At 35.1% G+C, this 18,189-nt stretch overlaps 1 protein-coding gene across 3 annotated transcripts in view; it reads right to left on the bottom strand.

Moving 5' to 3' along the window:
• Positions 1-18,189, bottom strand: part of LOC110099829 (BEACH domain-containing protein C2) — a 111,554-nt gene that overhangs the window by 78,765 nt on the left and 14,600 nt on the right. For 2 of the 3 annotated variants that reach the window (XR_003703094.1, XM_020827121.2), the window contains exons 3-4: positions 12,064-12,783; positions 6,998-7,132 (exon numbers count right to left, since the gene is read on the bottom strand). Coding sequence is in view for 2 of the 3 variants with exons in the window: in XM_020827121.2 (XP_020682780.1) it covers positions 6,998-7,132; positions 12,064-12,783 (855 nt within the window). In the remaining variant the exon portion in view is untranslated. The remainder of the gene's footprint in view (positions 1-6,997; positions 7,133-12,063; positions 12,784-18,189) is intronic. The other variant, XM_020827122.2, reaches the window with a different exon arrangement.

Genomic DNA, 18,189 nt, shown 5'->3' with positions numbered 1-18,189 from the left:
GGCTGCCTTAGCCTTCCAGTCGTCGGCACCCCTCCAAAGGCCACCATCTCCCACCACAGTCCCGCTCCCATCTCCACTCCCCATGCCGCCAGGCCCCCTCTCCCATCTCCCAAGAATTTGAAATTCAAAATATCTAAGCACTCAATAAATACATTCCTAAAATAATCCTCCCAAATTATGAAGGTTTATTAATTTGAATTCATCCAAATCTTTGAATATCTCAAATGATATTCCCTCCCTATAAAATTCAATTTTAGGAAACCTCTCTTAAAATAATCAAATCTGAAATTAATTTCCAGATTGATTTCAATCACAACCAATTATATTCCCGTATGCGTCCACTGCATACATGAACCGTAGACACCTTTGCCCCTTCATTGTGGCCGTCCCCCCCTCCCCTACTATTCCCTTGATCATTTACTTCTTTCCCAATATTTGCGAGAGTTTGAGAGGAAATCATTCAAATTCTGAACTTTCATGATATACTTTTCTAGTACAATATTTGAAAACACTTTCCATACATGTTAGCATTGACCATTAGATTGCATAATTGGAGTCTATAACTCTCTCAATTCAAACATTCAAATTTAACATATAGACACGGAGGTTATGAATGTTCATCAAGTTCCTCGATAAGTCATTAATGGTTCAATTAGGAACACTAATTAAAACCTTCCGTGTGACTCTTGAATTCAATTTCACAATGCTAGTCTTCTCCTCGCTCAGAAATCTCTTGAAAGACGAATTCCGTAACTGCTAGGTGGTTTTCCAAGAAGTGCATCCCTTGTCAACCTACTGTAGTCCTGGCTTTGCTCAAAGTGCTTGTATTGCTGCGCTGCCCACCGTGATTTACTACCTATTTGCCCCTCCAAGCCCTGACAGTCAGGTAGGAAACAAGCTGAATTCCTCCACTCCAGGCTGACTCCTCCAAGGTCCTAGACGGGTCGTTTGAATCTGCTGTCCTAATTTTGGGACATTAAAACTGTTGTTCCCATTCAATTCCAGCTGAGGCGAGCTCAATAGTTTTGCTGCTTGGCAATCCTCAATTGCTGTCCAGAAGATTTCCAGCAGCAGGAAATAGCTGTCTGACTACCCAGTAAGTCTCCCGCTGCACCCCACTTTCCAAACAGGATCTATATCCAAGTCCAAAGAAAATTTCAATACAAGAGACGGATTGCCAGCTTGGGGAAAACCTTCTATGTGCTGCTCCAAGTCCCAACCAGGATTCGGTGACTCTCTCTCCTTATTCTTTTTTCTCCTAGTTGCATCACATTTGTGGAATTAATTGATTCACTGGATGTGTTAGTCTTTATCCGCAAAGGCCTAGCAAGATAAAGAGTTGAGTGAAGGCGACCCTTGTTTAGTGACAAATTTATTCTAGCATTGGAATTTATGTTGGACATCATTGCATCAAGTTAGATTAAGTTGCTATTTTACGATCTTAACTCCTATGCTGATGTGGTTTAGCCAAGTTTGTCTTAACCGCTCTCTGTGTTTTATTACGGTGTTTAAATTCACCATTAATATAGTTATTTGTTCTAGGAATATTAACTGCAAATTCCTTAAGCCAATTCATCCATGCAATCATGTTTCACATAATCCCACTTCTCCTTCCACCACCTCCACATGTGACCACCCAACGTCAAACTCCTCCATACTCTCTGATACCCCACCCCCATCTCACTCTCTTATCATCTTCTTTCTGCATTTCCTTTCTATCTCCTATCTCTCACTCCTCCTCTGCCAGCTCTCCTCTCTCTCTCAACTTCATTTTCCTTTCTTCTCTCCCACTCTCAATCTCCTCTCTAAAATAAAAACAAAAATGACAAAATAATCAAAAAAAAAGCAAAGAAAATGGAAAAAAAAAAGAAAAAAGAAAATAAAAGAGAAATCCAAAAAAAAGAGAATATATAATATATATATAACACAACAACAACAACAACATCAAGCCTTTATCCCACTACGTGGGTCCGGCTACATGAATCCTTTTTCTCCATTGTGTCCTATTAAAAGTCAAATTCTCATTTAATCTAATAAAGAAGTCATTCCTAATATTTTCTAACCAAGTCTTTTAGGTCCTACCCCTACCTTTCTTAACATAAGTCAAATCTAATACCTCTACTCCCTCCTAACGGCGTCATCGAAGCCGCCGTTTTATGTGACCAAACACCTTAAGGCGACTTTCTCTAATCTTATCTTCTACTGGAGCTACTCCAACCTTTACACGTATATGCTCATTTGGTATCCTATCTCTAAGGGTAAAGCACTCATCCACACTGAGCATCCTCATCTCATGTCACACTTAACTATATTTATGCTTCTCTTTTAAGGCCACATTCCCACCATATAGCATTGCAGGCCTCACTACCATCTTATAGAATTTTCCCTTAAAGTTTTGAGGAGGTACATTTCTATCACATAACAAGCCCGATGCATTCCTCCAACTTCCAACCATCCAACTTGATTTCTTGCTGATAATATCCCCATCTATTTCCCCATCACCTGGAAAATAAGATAAGATATAAAACGTGTCTTTATTAATGACTTGATCGCCCAAAGTCACAATCCCTCACTAGGTCTATTACTACTAAAATGTACACTCCATATATTCCTTTTAGATCTACTCAGCGAAAACCTTTAGACTCTAAGGTTGACCTCCATAATTCAAGTTTACCTTCAACTCCCTTCTAGTCTTATCAACAAGAGAATATCATCAGGCAAAAAGCATACACCAAGGTACATCCTCTTGCAAATGTCTAGTGAGAACATTCATGAGATAAAGCAAAAAGATATGGGCTTAAGGCTGATCCTTGATGTTAACCAACCAAATAGGGAAATATTGGTTATCCCCTTGTGTATTATCTTATTATATATATATATATATTATCTCTCTATATATATATATATATAACATTTTTTATCCTCAACACTACTTCATGTGAAGGTATAACACTCACAACACTTAAAAAACTCAAAAATCCCGGTGGTAATGTGCACAATGCGACAAAAACTCATATGTGACATTAACGACGTAACGACTAAGCTTTGAACATGCTCTTCTTAGCATAGTGGGAAAAAATTACCAGTTACAAGCAGGTAAATGAACACATATACACGCCTCTTTTGGCATGGTAGGATAGAAAACTCCAAGTGCAATTTCACATGACACCAAACATGCATTCCTTTCTTGCATTAGTGGGCAAGCCTAGTACTCTCGATTATACCCTCTTACTTGAGAAAGATGCTGGAAAGGTGTCAAATTTTATATTAATAAAGGATCGAGCAGATAAAAAATGACTCATACACATTTTTCTTAGCATTGAGGGATAGAAAACCACAACCATGATGCCTCATAAGAACACGCAAATATGTCTTTCATGGTATGATAGACAGACATAACACTCTTCCTTACACCCTCTACATAGGAAAAATGCCAGGAGGTTACTAAAATTTATACAAAGTAATCAAACATTGAACATGACTTTAAATAATATATTAAAATAAAATATAGTTAAATAAAAAATAATAAAATGAACTTAAATCTTTGACTTAAAATTGAACTTATGCGAAACTTGTAACAAACTTGAAAAGCTCATTTGCAAGCACAAAACATCTGTGCCCCACATAAGAACATTTGCAAACTCCAAAAACCCACTCGATGAACTGAAATGGAATTAAAATGAACTTACTGCTTTCCTGTTTAAAGAAGAAAAAAATATCGTGTGGTTCTTGCTCATATTACTATAATGCCTGTATGGACAAACGTTGCCTCCATTAATAGATAAGGGCATTTGAAAATGAATCAATCCGCCTTCAGCACTACCAAATATGCATACACTCGCAAGAGGACACAATGTGTGCTCTCAAACACAAAAGAATGAAATTTTATGCATTTCAATGGTTGGATGAATGACCAAAATTCGAGCATTTAAAATTTTGAGCATATTTGAAAGATAAAATGTCCATACAAAGATATCAAATATGAGTATTTTTAAGATATTGCGCGCATCAAAATATAATTTTTAAAATTTGGGAACAAGCGCCTTGAGAAGAATGTCATTGCATTGAAAAATATGCATACACCTCAAGAAGCATGGCACTGCCTCATAAAGCCTCATGAAGAGCCTAAAAGCCTTGAGAATTGTGTAGTAGCATCAAGAAGCGCAAAGCAATGAAGTGTAAAACTGTCCCAAAAAGCATGCTACAGCCTCCAGAAGCATATCACCTCGACAACCATGTCATACCCTTAGGAAGCGTGCCACCGCTAAGCACAAGGAAGCATGCCACCACCTCGAGAAAAATGCACTAGCATCAGGAAAGGTGCTACCACTTCAAAAGTGTCATTGCCTTAAAAAGCATATTGTTGCCCAGAAAAGTATGCTATTATTTTAAAAATAAAAAAATCAAAACATAGAAAGGCATGCCATCATGCTTGCAAATGCACTAAAAAGCATGCAAGTATATCACATAAGCTCATTAAAAAGCACACAAATATATAAAAAGCATGTGAATGCACTATGCCAAAAATCATGCAAACACATTATGAGAGCGCATTGGAAATCATGCATGCCATTTAAAAAGAAATTAAATCCTTGCGCGTGCAACAAATGTATTAAACGCATAAATACAAAGCTTGATAATACTAAGAAGGGTTAAAAGCAAGTTAAAGTAAATAATTATTTTAAAATTAAAATATCCGCATGTGCTCCAACCAATATATCAAACTACATTTGAGATCTCATAATGCTACTTGGTTAAAAGCAGGCGAAATAAATTCCTAATTCAAATAAAATTACACGCATTTGCTCTTAAATTTAAGATCCAAGAATGTTGCATGGGTTTAATAAATGTGACCATAAATTTAAAGTACAATCCTCCTCCTTAAAATGTTAAGGACTGAAGTTGACAAGACTTGATTTAATAAATAAATATATGACATTCCCATAAAGATATTTGGTTTTATATTCACATTAGGCCATAAGCCTTTTACAAAAAAATGTCATAACAAATTGCAAATTCTCAAGCTAATGCTCATATGACAATTCACAAAACAAATAATTGAGCATGACCCTCTATTGGCAAGCAAGTAGAGTCAAAAAAGTTTAAATAACAAATAAAACTATTTAAACTCAAATGATAACCGTATTAAAATAAAATCTCAACAGAAGGATTCCATTTTCTAAAAAAAACAAATTATACCATAAGTATAAACATTTCAAGTGCCTTCATGATCTCTCTTGTGATGGTTGTGTTGAAAGTAAAACCTCAACTAAAATGATCAATGCTTAAAATCCAATTTTTATATTACAAATATTAATATTTTAAAGTGACTTCGATGACACCCCACAAATGGCCATGTTTATAGAAAATCTAAACCAAAGGGAAATACATAATTTGAAAAATGCTCCCTCACCCTCAAATTCAAAAATTAATCACTTGAGCTCAAATCCAAAATTAATCACTCGAGCTCAAATTCTAATAAAAATTCAATATTCAATATTTATCAAATTTTAAAAATATTCAAGACACATAAAATTCAACTAACTTAAAGCAAAATTGCATCTACCCTTTGCAACCATTTATTGGGTATAAAAATTTTAAGAATAACTTCAACTCATAAAGAGTTCATATCTTATCGAGAATGTCACTAAAATTTATTTTCAAATTATTTCCCGATAATTAGGGCCTGTCACATATCCTCAAACCAGTGATCTGTTGCATAATAGAACCACCGATAAACAATTATGATCGAGGCCTCTCAAACAGAGTGGTTTTATTGTAGAAAGATATTATTAAATTACAATCATGATCGGAGCCCATATATTTCCCAATGACTAAAAAATTCTTGAAAAATAAACCATAAGATATACTTGATAGTACACAACCCTCGGTTAACAAAGGTCGACATGAATTTGTCTCATTTAATATACACACACCTCAAGTCTAGAAGATGCATTTAAACAAAACAAACCCATATACTTGATAGTAAGGGGTCTCAATTATTGACCCGACCCAATAACCCTACCCAAAAAATTTGGGTTCAAGTCGACCCATTAACAAACGGGTCTAGTTCGAGTTCTAGTTCAGGTCGACCCATTACAATTATCAAAGCTTTACAACTTATTATTAATTCCCACACAATTCCTATTTCCTTATATGTTTCACATCAATCTGTGTCTTCAAATTAAAAAGGTTGCATCAACAAGGTACAAGAAGCTCTTGTAGAGGAAATTGAAAAACATCTTTCAGATGTATATGCGAAGTGTTAGGAGTCCCAAATATAGGTGGTTGGTAAGTAATGCAAGATAATGGCGGGGAAACTAAATTTTGATGTGGATACGTTAAGATTTTACTATTCTCACAGTATAGGTTTGTGAAGCTTGATAATAAATCATTTACATTATATATTATAATCTGACAATATGAATATCTCATGCCTTGGGTATAAGACAAGAAGAAATCATTCACGTCATGCATATTAGATGGGATGATCTCAAGGAAATTCACAACAGGACAATAAATAAACCTTGCTATTTAATGAATAAGAAGAGAAATTGGACTCCACAAGCAAGCTAGTTAATAAAAAAAGAATGGTAATTAAGAAGAAAACATTTCTTGCTAGATTAAATGATATGAAGATCTTGTTCAGTCTTTTTTTTTTTAAGCTACCGATGAATATTGGACTTTGGATTTCACTTTAGATAATAATAAAGCCAGGTCCAAACAATTGGGATAAAGCTATGATGATGGCTTTGATTTAAAGAGAATCTTCGGACATCAGTAAATCCAGAAACAACAAAAAGTCCAAAAGACGAATAAAAAAACTGAAAATGATTTTCTTGTTTCACTTGCTTAAATCTAGTAATAACTGCCTTCCTAGAGGCACTAAAGTACATCCTCCGAAGCATTTATTTTCAGCTGCAGTCACGGCGGATAGGAAATCCATTTTTACTAAAAACTTGATTGATTGCATGGCATTAAGGCTTCTTGGGCTTACCTGCAAAGCTCGAACTTGGAATGCCCTAGATGCATATGGAAGTGAACGGAGAAGCACCAACAAAAGTTGCACATGTTCAATGCGGTGACCAGAGTCATAAATTTTCAGGCCGACATCAGATGAAGGAACATTCATCTTATGAAAAGAAGAAGAAGTGATTTAGAATTCTTGGATAATACCATTAAAAAGAGCATTAAGCAGCCTGAAAAATTCAAGTTTCACAATAGAGTAAAAAACCACGGTTGCATGGCCATGCTTACAAAATAACATGCAAGAGCTTACATTATTGTGTTGCCTTGGACATACTTAAGCTTTGTTATTTTGATGAAATCTGAAGATATGAACATGAAATAGGAAATAAATGAAACAATGAAAAGAACTTTACTGTACTCATTGTAAATATGTATTTTGATTCAAATGAAACCACCAACAGACAACCCCATGTTCCAACCATATCTTCAATCATGACTATAACTTTCAAATAAAAGGTAGAGTTCAAACAAAATTTTGGGTGAAGTTATCCTAACTAAATTTTAGACCAGAGCCTTCGAACATGCACTCACCTCAAAGTAAATCCAATAATTTTTAACATATTTACCAAAAATTTCATCAGATATCGCTAAACAAGCCTTTTTTTTTTTCTAAGGTTCCTCTGGTTGTAAGTCTTTATTATCCACAACAGAAGAGAACTGTAAAAAACAAGACATCAATTATCAAAGCATCCCACATATTGTGAAAAAGCAGACATCAATAAAGTAAGTGAAACTCCATGAAACTTTCTATTACCCACAGTCTTGTTCCAAATTCCAATTAGCAAGCTCAGTTTGATTTGTGACCTCAAATCAGCTAGTAATGCTTCCATCCATTAAACTATGGTCCACCAGGTCCTCTGATTTCTCCATGTAAACAATTAGGATCGCTTCCATCCTTTACACCCTCTCATAGCGGAAGACATTCACCACCAATCATAGGCCACTGGCAGCATTAAAACCCCACCTTCCATGCAACCCAAAACATAAGATATCTTTGAACTTTCCTCTTTCAAAGGTTTTAGAGTTACTGTCTTCTATGCATGGAAAAAGGTGGATGATATCTCCAGTGTGAGAGAAGCATGATCTTTCACTTAAATGCATAAAATCACCAGAACAAAATCGTGGAAACAGAATCACTAATAGTCAAGTAGTCAGCATCTGGGTCATTAGGTATTTTTAAAACCTCTTAGTTAGATAGGTTTCTTTTTTTTTTTACTTTTTTTTTATTTCCTATTTCCATATATATATCTTTTAAATAGGGGTAGTTTGGTAATTAGTGGCCTGCCTCCTTGGCCTTAAACTTGCTTATAAATAGCCTTTTACCTTTGAAAGAGGGTACTTTGTTTTTAGATAAGTTTTCTAAAAATTGAAGAGAGGAAAGAGAGTTCCTATCCTTGGGGTGGATTTTCTTTAATCTTCGGAGAGGAAGGAGGGAGTGTAGTGGAATCCAGGATTCCGCCAAAATCATACCAGAAGCTTCTTCATCCTTTTTCACCTGGCAATCTTGGTGTACAAAACTACAGATTACTTCCAACCACTTAGGCCCAACTGTCGGATTACCTTGCAGCAGAATTCTATCAAATCTGTGGCACTACCTATAGGTTTTTCACCCTGTTTCTAGGCTCGGTTTCCAGAAAACCCACCAGCTTTTGGGAACTTGAACACCACTATTCAAGCATCCTCCTCCTCCATGGATTACACCAACACCAGGAAGCCATTCAGGTTTCAAGAAAGCCCAAGAACATCTAGTTGAAAGAAAGGGTCATTTGATTACGCCAGCCTACATTAGGTCTCTATTGTCCAGTTTCTTCCTTTCTAACATCTTATTTGGCCCTGAACATTCATCTACTGATTTTGTAATGTTCTATTTCAGGAACCAAGACCGTCCAAGGCCTTCACCAGCCGTTTTCCCTTACTGTCTTCATCCAGAAATCAGGTGCAGATGTTTTACTACAACAGAAACTAAATAAAGCAGCCAGCCATGGAATTCATTAACACAATTCCAAGCATACAGCATCATAGTTTGTTTTTTAATATATTTCTAAACTTTCTGTTTCTTTTCTGTTCTTCCTTCTGTTTCTTTTCCATCTCTAGATCTTTATTGGGCTTTAAAGAGTGTTAGTTGGTTGCCAAGACTTCTTGTAGGGTTTGAAAATTTTAGGAATTTGAGTGTGTTCTTTTCCATTGTTTTATGAATTAATCTTGTCTCTTTCTTGTTTCTATCGGTGTCATGTCAGCTTAAACGTTATCCAACTTCAGCATTACAAGCAGCCAAGGCTTGTCCGAAATGACTAGTCATATTTCTCATAAATATTTATCTCTTCACACTTTTCATTGCATTTACATGATCATAACGAGAAGAAGGTCACATAATGTTTGAGAAAGTTATTTATGAAAGTGCATTTATCACAATTTTTCCGTGCAGCTATGAAGAACAGTACAAGTAGCCAGCAAATATCAATAGCATAGAGGAGAAGAAGATAGTAACAGATATCATCTAAATACTACGGAATGCCCAGAAAAAAAATTAATAGAAACATGAACAAGTAAAATGTTACCAAAGAAGTAAACAAGTATCATTAAAAAAAAAAACGGATCATATAGAGGAATGATGGAGAAACAAAAGATGTAACCAACGAATAAACACATAATCTCAGGTAACACAAAAACCAAAAGAAAAAGTTAAAAAAGCTGTGCGTGTGATGAAGTGAAAAAGGATAGGTTAACACATTTATAATTTAAGAAGTCCTCAATATGTGCATATATAAGCTTCTCTGTGCGACAAGTTACACAAAGAATCTGTCACGAACACTAAACATAACAACAAACACCAAATAAAAGAAGGCAATATATTAAAGACAGTGTTAAGCTGAAAAAGATTTATTATCCAAAAGAGAATAATGAAGAGTACGAAAAAGTAAATTCTCAAACAAAGATGGATAAATACTCAATAACAAGATCAAATATGCAAGAACCAGGAAAAAGAAATGACCTTAAAGGTTTATCATTTCAAAACTTCTTGCTTACTCAAGTTTGGTTTAAGAATAGGGCATTGAAGATTAAAATAATGACAATACGTTACAAGTAGAGAATTGAAGAACCTCACAAAATAGCACCAAAATTTTAAATAATGCCAATAGCTAGAAATAAACAAAAGCCCCAAAGTTAAAATCTAGATCCTTTACCTTAAGATCCGTCACTCAAATTTAAAATGGAGGCTAGCGGAAGAGAACCGTGAGCAGACTTAGCGACGCCACTAGTAGACAAGTGATCTTGAGAGGACTTGTCGCCGGGAAGGAGGCCGGGTTCGGAGGAGCGGGAGGACGGCTTTCGATGATCCACGTGTAGACGGAGAAATGATCGTCGATGGAATCCACGAGGGTTGGTAAGATCCGGTCCAAGTACTCTTCGGGGGTGTCGTCAAAGTCAAATCCAACGTCGAAGAAGGGTGAATGGAGGATGTCGACTCGTCCGTTGTTGTCGTATTCAAATCCGAAATTCCATTCGGGTTCATCCATGCATGGCGGTAGTGAACGATGAAACCCAAAGAGGGGAGACGATCGACTTAGGTGGAGAAGGCCAAGGGTAGAGCAAAATTCCAAAATCTAAAATAGTTTCAGAAGGCTGACGTTGGAGGATGGATTTGGTTGGAGAAGAACAAGTCACGTCCAGATTGGAGCTTGGTTAGGGGAGAAAGCTTCAGGAGAAAACAGTTTCAGTTTTCTGGAATTGGAGTCTAGTATTGGGACGTGGAGAGGGAACACTAATTAGAAAATTAAATTAGTTTCCAAGTGAAGAGAAGGGGGGGAAGCCAGCGGTTTAGTGAGGGATTATGAGGATTAATGGGTGGCTATTAATGTAATTGGAGAGAGAAGTAATGGGTAAAGGGGGCCGGCCAAATAGCAAGGAGGGAGAGGGAATTAAGTAGAGTGGGGTCCACCTATTTGAATGACAGAATTTAAAAAAAAAAATCTGTAATAAAACGGATGTTGTAACAAGGGAAGCTTTCCTTTAACTGATGGGGAAATTAGGCAATGTTTGAATTTCAAATATGCTTTAATTCTCAATTGAAACAATTGCCTAAATTCTAGGAATCAATTAAGGAAAGGTAATCAAGGCTCAAGAGGAATTTTGAAATTCAAACCAAAGAATTTTCAGAGGGGCGGCGGGGTGGAGCCTGTGGCCGGCGGGATGGGCTACGGGGCTGGCTGGCCGGCGGATGGCAGGGCTGTGGCCGGCGGGAGGCTGGCCGGTGGGTGGTGGTGCTGTGGCCGGCGGGAGGCTACCGCCAGTGGCCAACGGCCTTGGCTGTTTGGAGGGGCCGGCGGCAACAGTAAGGGGAGAAAACAATTGAAAATTTCTAGGGATTCGACGACTACGGATTTACTAACCTCGCTTGTCTCCACGTTGATTTTCCACAAGATTAGATAATTCGAAAACTAGAACTCACTAAGAGATCTAGTTTTCTCCGGCGAACTCACTAAGAGATCGTGGGGAAATGAACTCACAAAGAGAACAAATGGCTAAATTTCATTTTCATCAAAAACTAAAAGATTACAATGCATAATGCCTCATATAAGGAGGCTCAAACTAAAAGAAAAGAAAATACATGAACGCCCTCAGGGCTACATAAGTCAAACAATGCCCTCAGGGGCAAACTAGGAAAACTTAGAAAAGAACACATGACATAAGCTGTAAATAACTCAAAAGTAGAGGCTTTGGATCGTAGCCGTCGATCTGCGCCGTCGGCGATGGTACACGTGTCGAAATCTGATGTCCCCATCATGACACTTGAATAAAGGAATGAAGCTAGCTCTAGATGGGCACAAGTACAGATAAATAGGCGGGGACATCACAACAGAACAAAATATAATATTGCAGTACAAGCTTTACCACAGATAAAACATCAAACTGTAAAATAATCGTAGCAAGGAATTTATATATTGAATTAAATAAGCATGAAGTAACTAAAAGAAATTCAATTTGAAAGGACCCTACGCAGAACCATGAAAATATAAATATTTGTAACCTTACCACGGCAGATAGCAAGGCCACGTAGGTATTGTTCGTCATAAGCCTGAATGGTGCTGCTTGAAAAGCCTTATGAAACGCAAATAATAAAAGAGAGATCATGTCACCAGATATTACACTGCCTAATCCACTACTTTGTGTTTTGTCGGGTAAATTTGAAAGGATATGACTCTGTTCAATTTTCAAATAACCAGATGAGATAATGGCACCCAAAAGCTTGATTATTCCAACAACAATACCATCCCCATTGTCAATGTTATGTGAATTAAATATAAAAACACTTTCAGAAGTTACTGACAAAATATTGCTGCGTATTGCGTTAGATATCTGACTCTCAGATGTCCTTGAGCCTTCTATATTTGTTTCAAGGGGACACTTAATATCATTGCCGTAACTATTCAAACCACGATGAATGTGCTTTTCATGCAAGTCCGTTTCCTTCTGCTTCAATGAATCAAGTTTATCATAATCAATCACTGGTTTTTCAAGGCTCTCTTCGCCTCCACCTTTCTCAAAAGCAGATTGGACAGAGGCCTTATCAGCGTTTTGAAAGCTTGATTTATCTGGAAGTTTATCATCATCTTTAATCTTTGTTTCTCTCTGTAGAAGAAAAATAAAGGCATCTATACCTCCACAAGAAATAAATGATTGGGCATATGCATCCGCCCTAGCAGAGTTTGGCTGCACAACCAATCTATATATAAGATGCAACACTCTTACAACCTGCAGAGAAGTAAAAAAAAAATTAAGATAAAAAGATCTAATGTAAGAGACCATTAAACATCCAACAATTTAGATGTTTTTATTCTTTTTTCTTTCGCATCCATATACATACTATCAAGGGAAGATATGTAAAATACTTCATATCATAACCCAGGTATATGTCTCAACAAACTCAATGCATATAGTGTAAAAACTTACCATAGAACAATTACAGCTTCAAGCATTACACACAGGAAAAAGTGCAAATCAGCAAACAGTAGTACTAAGACAATAATGTTCCAGGATCTAAATAGCAAAATGCTTAAGCAATAGTATCCTACTCAGAAAAAAAAAAGGTGGAACCTTGGTATGGTAAATGAGAAGGGCTTAGGCTCAACTTTACTCAGAAAAGATGCTTCGCTAGAACACCAACAGATATAACAAGTTAAACTTCTATCAAGCCACAAAGAAAATAACAAATGAGGACCAAATAACATTTTCATCTGTGCTTTGGAAGTTATTAAAGAAGACAATACAATTCATTTTCATTATAAATAACACTAGATGAAGAGAACATGATAAAGACAGCAGCAGACTAGAAGAAATGACCAGTGTAAAGTTTTATTATTATTATTATTGATAAGCTCGGTAAATCCCTTCTTCTTGAATGAAGAAAATAAACAATTACAAAGTATCAGGATTAAGAAAGAAGCCTTGGAAATTAGAATGAGAAGAGAGGATAGTACAAAATGAGATATTTTACTATTGAGATTTATTCACTTGTTTTATGACCGGAAAAAAAAAAGGATGAAAAGTTGTACATTAAAAGGTAGAGAAATTTATCAAGGAAAGAAGTAAATCAGAAAGCCGATCTTCAATTCTAAAATTCATAATTAATACACAATATATTGTTCAAGTATTATTTGTTTGTTATAGATTTAAAATTGTTGCCCAAAAATTATTGAATTGTTGTAGATGGAAAGTTGTTGTTAACGAACTGTTGGGCAGCAACAAATAAAAAAGTGTAGGCCACAAATTCAGGATTATTTCAATACTATCTCAAACTAGGTTGTCTATATTAATCATGCCTAAGTTGCTGATTGGAAAATCAAAAATCATAATGGGTAAACCATTCTTGATTCTATACAAGTAATTTGAGAGTTTATTGATACATAATTTAGTTGGGCTAATTTATTTCAAAATGTTTTGTGATGAAACGTAGAACTATCTCAATGTATTTAATGGCAGTCTAATTGTTACAGTACACTTTTAAAAAAGTTTTCGATTGATAGTTTAGTTCTTTTAATAATATCTTTAACCACATTCCTTCACAAATGCCAAGTGCCAGCACCATTTATTCAAAACTGCTCCTTAACACCATATACGATTTTTTTTCTTTTTGTAACCAAGTTTTCTCATGCATAAGTAATACAGTAAGAAGTGGATATTTGGTCCATTGCATCAACATCTATGAATTTTTTTTTTATTTCCTTATTAGAAGACATTTTATATAATAGGCCATTCCCTGGTATCATTTGAGATAGTTTTAAGCATAGTTAATAGATTTTGTGTGGTATTTGGTAAGATTGTTCATGTATTAACTCACAACACTAAATGGGAACCAAATACCAGATTAAGTGACAGAGGCGGATGAGTTTACCTACAAAATGTTGTAACTACCTTTAGCAACAAGTATATTGTCAATGGTGATCCCCAAGCCCACCCCGCTTCCACACCCCCACCCCACTGCCATGCACACCAAAGTTTTTGGCAGCTTACATCCAAAAATTTTTATGTCTTAATATAGATCAAAAATATACTCTGAAAAATAAAAACACGTTATTTTGATCATATCAATTCCATACCAAGAAAGGATTTTAGATTTCCAAAATCTTTTAACTCAAACTTTCTTGCTCGAAAATCTCTTTAATCCAGTGAGCTCTTTACCAAAATCACTTGTCAATACAATATCATCTACATATAAACAAAATCACATTTTTCCCCCTTAGGTGATCACTTGACAAAAAGAGTGTGATTAACTTGAGATTGAGTGCACCCACACTTTCAAAATATTCAAATAATTTGACCAACTAGGCACAAGGGGACTATTTGAGGCCATAGAAAGAATTTTGGAGTCTGCATACCTTACCGTTGTTCCACTGATTTTCCAATCCAAAGGGGATCTCCATATGAAACTCCTCCTAAGGTCCCATTATGAAAAGCATTGTTCTTGTCGATTAAATGTGAAGGGCCAATCAAAATTTGCCACAAAGAGTGCAAAACTCAAATTGTGCTGAGTTTTAGCAATGCGAAAGAAAATTTCTTGGTAGTCAATATCATATGATTTGTGTAGCCGTTGCAAGAATAATGGCTTTAAATTTATCTGTGCTCTCACCAACTTTATATTTGACTATAAAGATCCACTTGCATGCAATTGATTTTTTTTTTTTTTTTTTTTTTTTTTTTTTTTTTGAGGTTCATAAACTTCTCACACACCATTTTATCCAAAGCATGAATTTTTTTCGTAAATTTTTCAACTCAAGAATTTTAAGAGCTTCTTGAGCATTGTTTCGATTTTATATTTCATTAAGAGATGTGGCAAAGTATGAAATCAAGTGAAAGCTTTTAAGTCATGAAATTACAAATTGGATGTTTCGTGCATGACCTCATCCCATTCCTTCAGGCAATAAGATAGTTGAGATTAGTATCACCGTCTATAAATTTAGGGTTCATTTGGAGCGTCAGTCTCGTTACTTCACTTTTCATACAGTAAGCACAATTGATGTGAAACTACTAGGAGTTACAATTAGAAATTAGAAAGAAAGTTAGTTAAAGTATTGCTCATTTAAATTTAATGGCAGCACATAAAAGTGAGTTAAGACTTTTGAAATTTTAACTTGCTTAGGCCAAAGACGTGCAATAGAACATAACCGAAACAATTCTTTCAAAGTTCAAGGTAATTTAAATGCAACGTACAATTAAAAAAAATCCAACCCTTAACAATGAGAGGTTCACCTCAAGGGCCGTCTCACTCAATTATTTGGAGGCTTTTAGCGGAGAAAGATGACCCATATTGTAAAACCCGAAATTCATCATTTGAGTGCGTCGCACGCATATCGATGCGCCGCGACGAACTAAAGTGAAATTTCGACGTCGTCGGAATTCGACGAAATAAATTTCGTTAGATTCGTCTCGAAATTTCGAGCGAAATGGAATAAAGAACTTATACCAAATTTCGCTCGGTTTAAGAGAGTTTAAATTTGCCGAACGATCATTTAAATAACATTTGGCTTGTTTTAAAAACCCATTTATTACCTTCCAGACTTAGTAAGGGAAGAGTATAGGATATGAGGGGGCACAAAACATGGCATAATTTCCTTTCACTCTCAATCTCTCCTTAAGAGTCCTTCTCACAGTTAAAAGCCTAAGGACCAAGAAACTTTTATCCGGTTCCCGTTGTTGTTTTCGGTTGGGCTGGGAAAACTCACCGAGAGAAGAGGGACGACGGGAGAGAAGGGATGAGGATACGGAAACACATGGTGCATAAACAATAGAATCTATCTATTGTCACGTACCTCTTCCAAAGCCGGCGAGATTTAAAAACAGAAGGCGAGGAAAAAGATTCCTACCGGCCGAGAATCAAGAGAAATCTTTTTATTTATTTTATTTATTAGAAGGGAAAGAAAAAAAAGAATAAAAACAACAGAGAAAGAAAAAAGAAGAACTTTAAAGGTAAAAGAAGTTTTTCACCAATCATCGATTCACCACATATATGCGGCAAATCATCCACTCCATTCAGATCATTTTTATTTTCCCCTCCCATCTTCTCCCATTCCCCCTTTCCCTTTTTTTTATAATACACACTGACTTTTTTTTTTCTTTTTTTCCCTACCCATTTCTGTAGCCCCCCTAAGTCTTTAAATATTTTTTTATTTTTATTTTTTCCTCTTCCCTTCAAAGTGTAAAAATAATAAAAAATTTTAAAAAAAAATAAGGGTCATTTCCCCTCAAAAAAAAAAAAAACACAGACAAACAAAAAAAACAGGGCAAAAGATAAAAAAAAAAAAAAATAACAACTACTCCATGTCAAATAAAAAACTTATAGGAATATTTAATTTTATTGAAAAAATGATTAAAATTAGGATAAGATAAACTAGAGAGAAATAGGAAGGTGGTACCATTAAAATTGCTAGCTTTAAAATTTACTACTTTTTAAAAAAAAAAAAAAAAAAACAAAAAAAAAAAAAAAAAAAAAAAAAAAAAAGTAAAGAGGAAAAAAAAGAAAAAAAAAAGAAAAAAAAAGAAATGAAGTTTTAAAAAACACGTGGAAATGATAATAATAAATATCCGTTTGAAATTCTTTTTGAGATTTTGGGATTTTAGGGCAAATCTAGGGTTTCTCCAAAATGTTAGTTTTTGTGTAAGACCAACTTTACATGATATTGTTTCCAATGTCTTAGGAGCCTCTAAATTAAGAAAATTAGATTTCGGAAAAGAAAAATTATTTTCCTAATTCCTAAAATTTTGCTAATCCGAAAATTAAGAGTATTAATCTTATAATTATGGAAAGAAAGGGTATCTAACATGCTATTGGAATGTATTAGAAGAAAATTTGGTTTCACAACCTTAGGGATTTTTAGGTAAAAAAAAACTGAAATTTCATAGGAATTTTTCTTAGTAGGTTTAAGGGAGAGTGTTAGGAGAGAGATCTTAATAATGCAAGAGGCTTATGTTATAGACTTTTGGATCCCATAGGTTTCAAGAGGGAACATTGTTGACAAGTAAGCTTTGCAAAGGAAAGGATAATAAGCTTGAGAGTAGGAATCTCATTTTCCTATTATTTTATGTATTTTATTTTTAAATTGATGCTTATGTTTATTTTTATTGTTAAATTGATGATGCAAGTGTTTAAGTTCAACTACTATTAATGCACTTAAATGATATAGAATGTTCTTTCAATGTACATGTACGTTCATGCCAAGCATATGAATATTTGAAAAGTGTTATGATAATTATATATAAGTGATTGCATGTGTTTGTTTTGTTTCGGAGTACCAAATATGGTGTGAAAACACATATATGCCTTTGGAGCAAAAGATGAGATTACTGGCCAAAAAGAATATTGGTGTACCTGATCAGTACACCTCTGGTACTATTTACGGTTAGTATAAATTAGTATAAGCATAAACACTTATAAGCACATACGCATAAGCATATGTATAAGACATAAATTTTATGACATACAAAGGCATATGATGATGTACATGATGAAAAGGAGAAATATGGCCGTAAAGGCAAATTATGACGACTTGATTATTATTACTTACACAGAGACATGGCATACGTAGCATAAACATAGAGAAAATATGACATATGTAAAGCATATGATCCTAGCATGAAATCACAAGCACGTTGATTTCAGAAAAT

The sequence above is a fragment of the Dendrobium catenatum genome, unplaced genomic scaffold (genome assembly GCF_001605985.2).
Source record: "Dendrobium catenatum unplaced genomic scaffold, ASM160598v2 fragScaff_scaffold_1608, whole genome shotgun sequence".
In the NCBI taxonomy this organism is placed as follows: Eukaryota; Viridiplantae; Streptophyta; class Magnoliopsida; order Asparagales; family Orchidaceae; genus Dendrobium; species Dendrobium catenatum.
The sequence above is the reverse complement of the archived record's forward strand: the minus strand, read 5'-3'. Positions and strand labels throughout refer to the sequence as shown.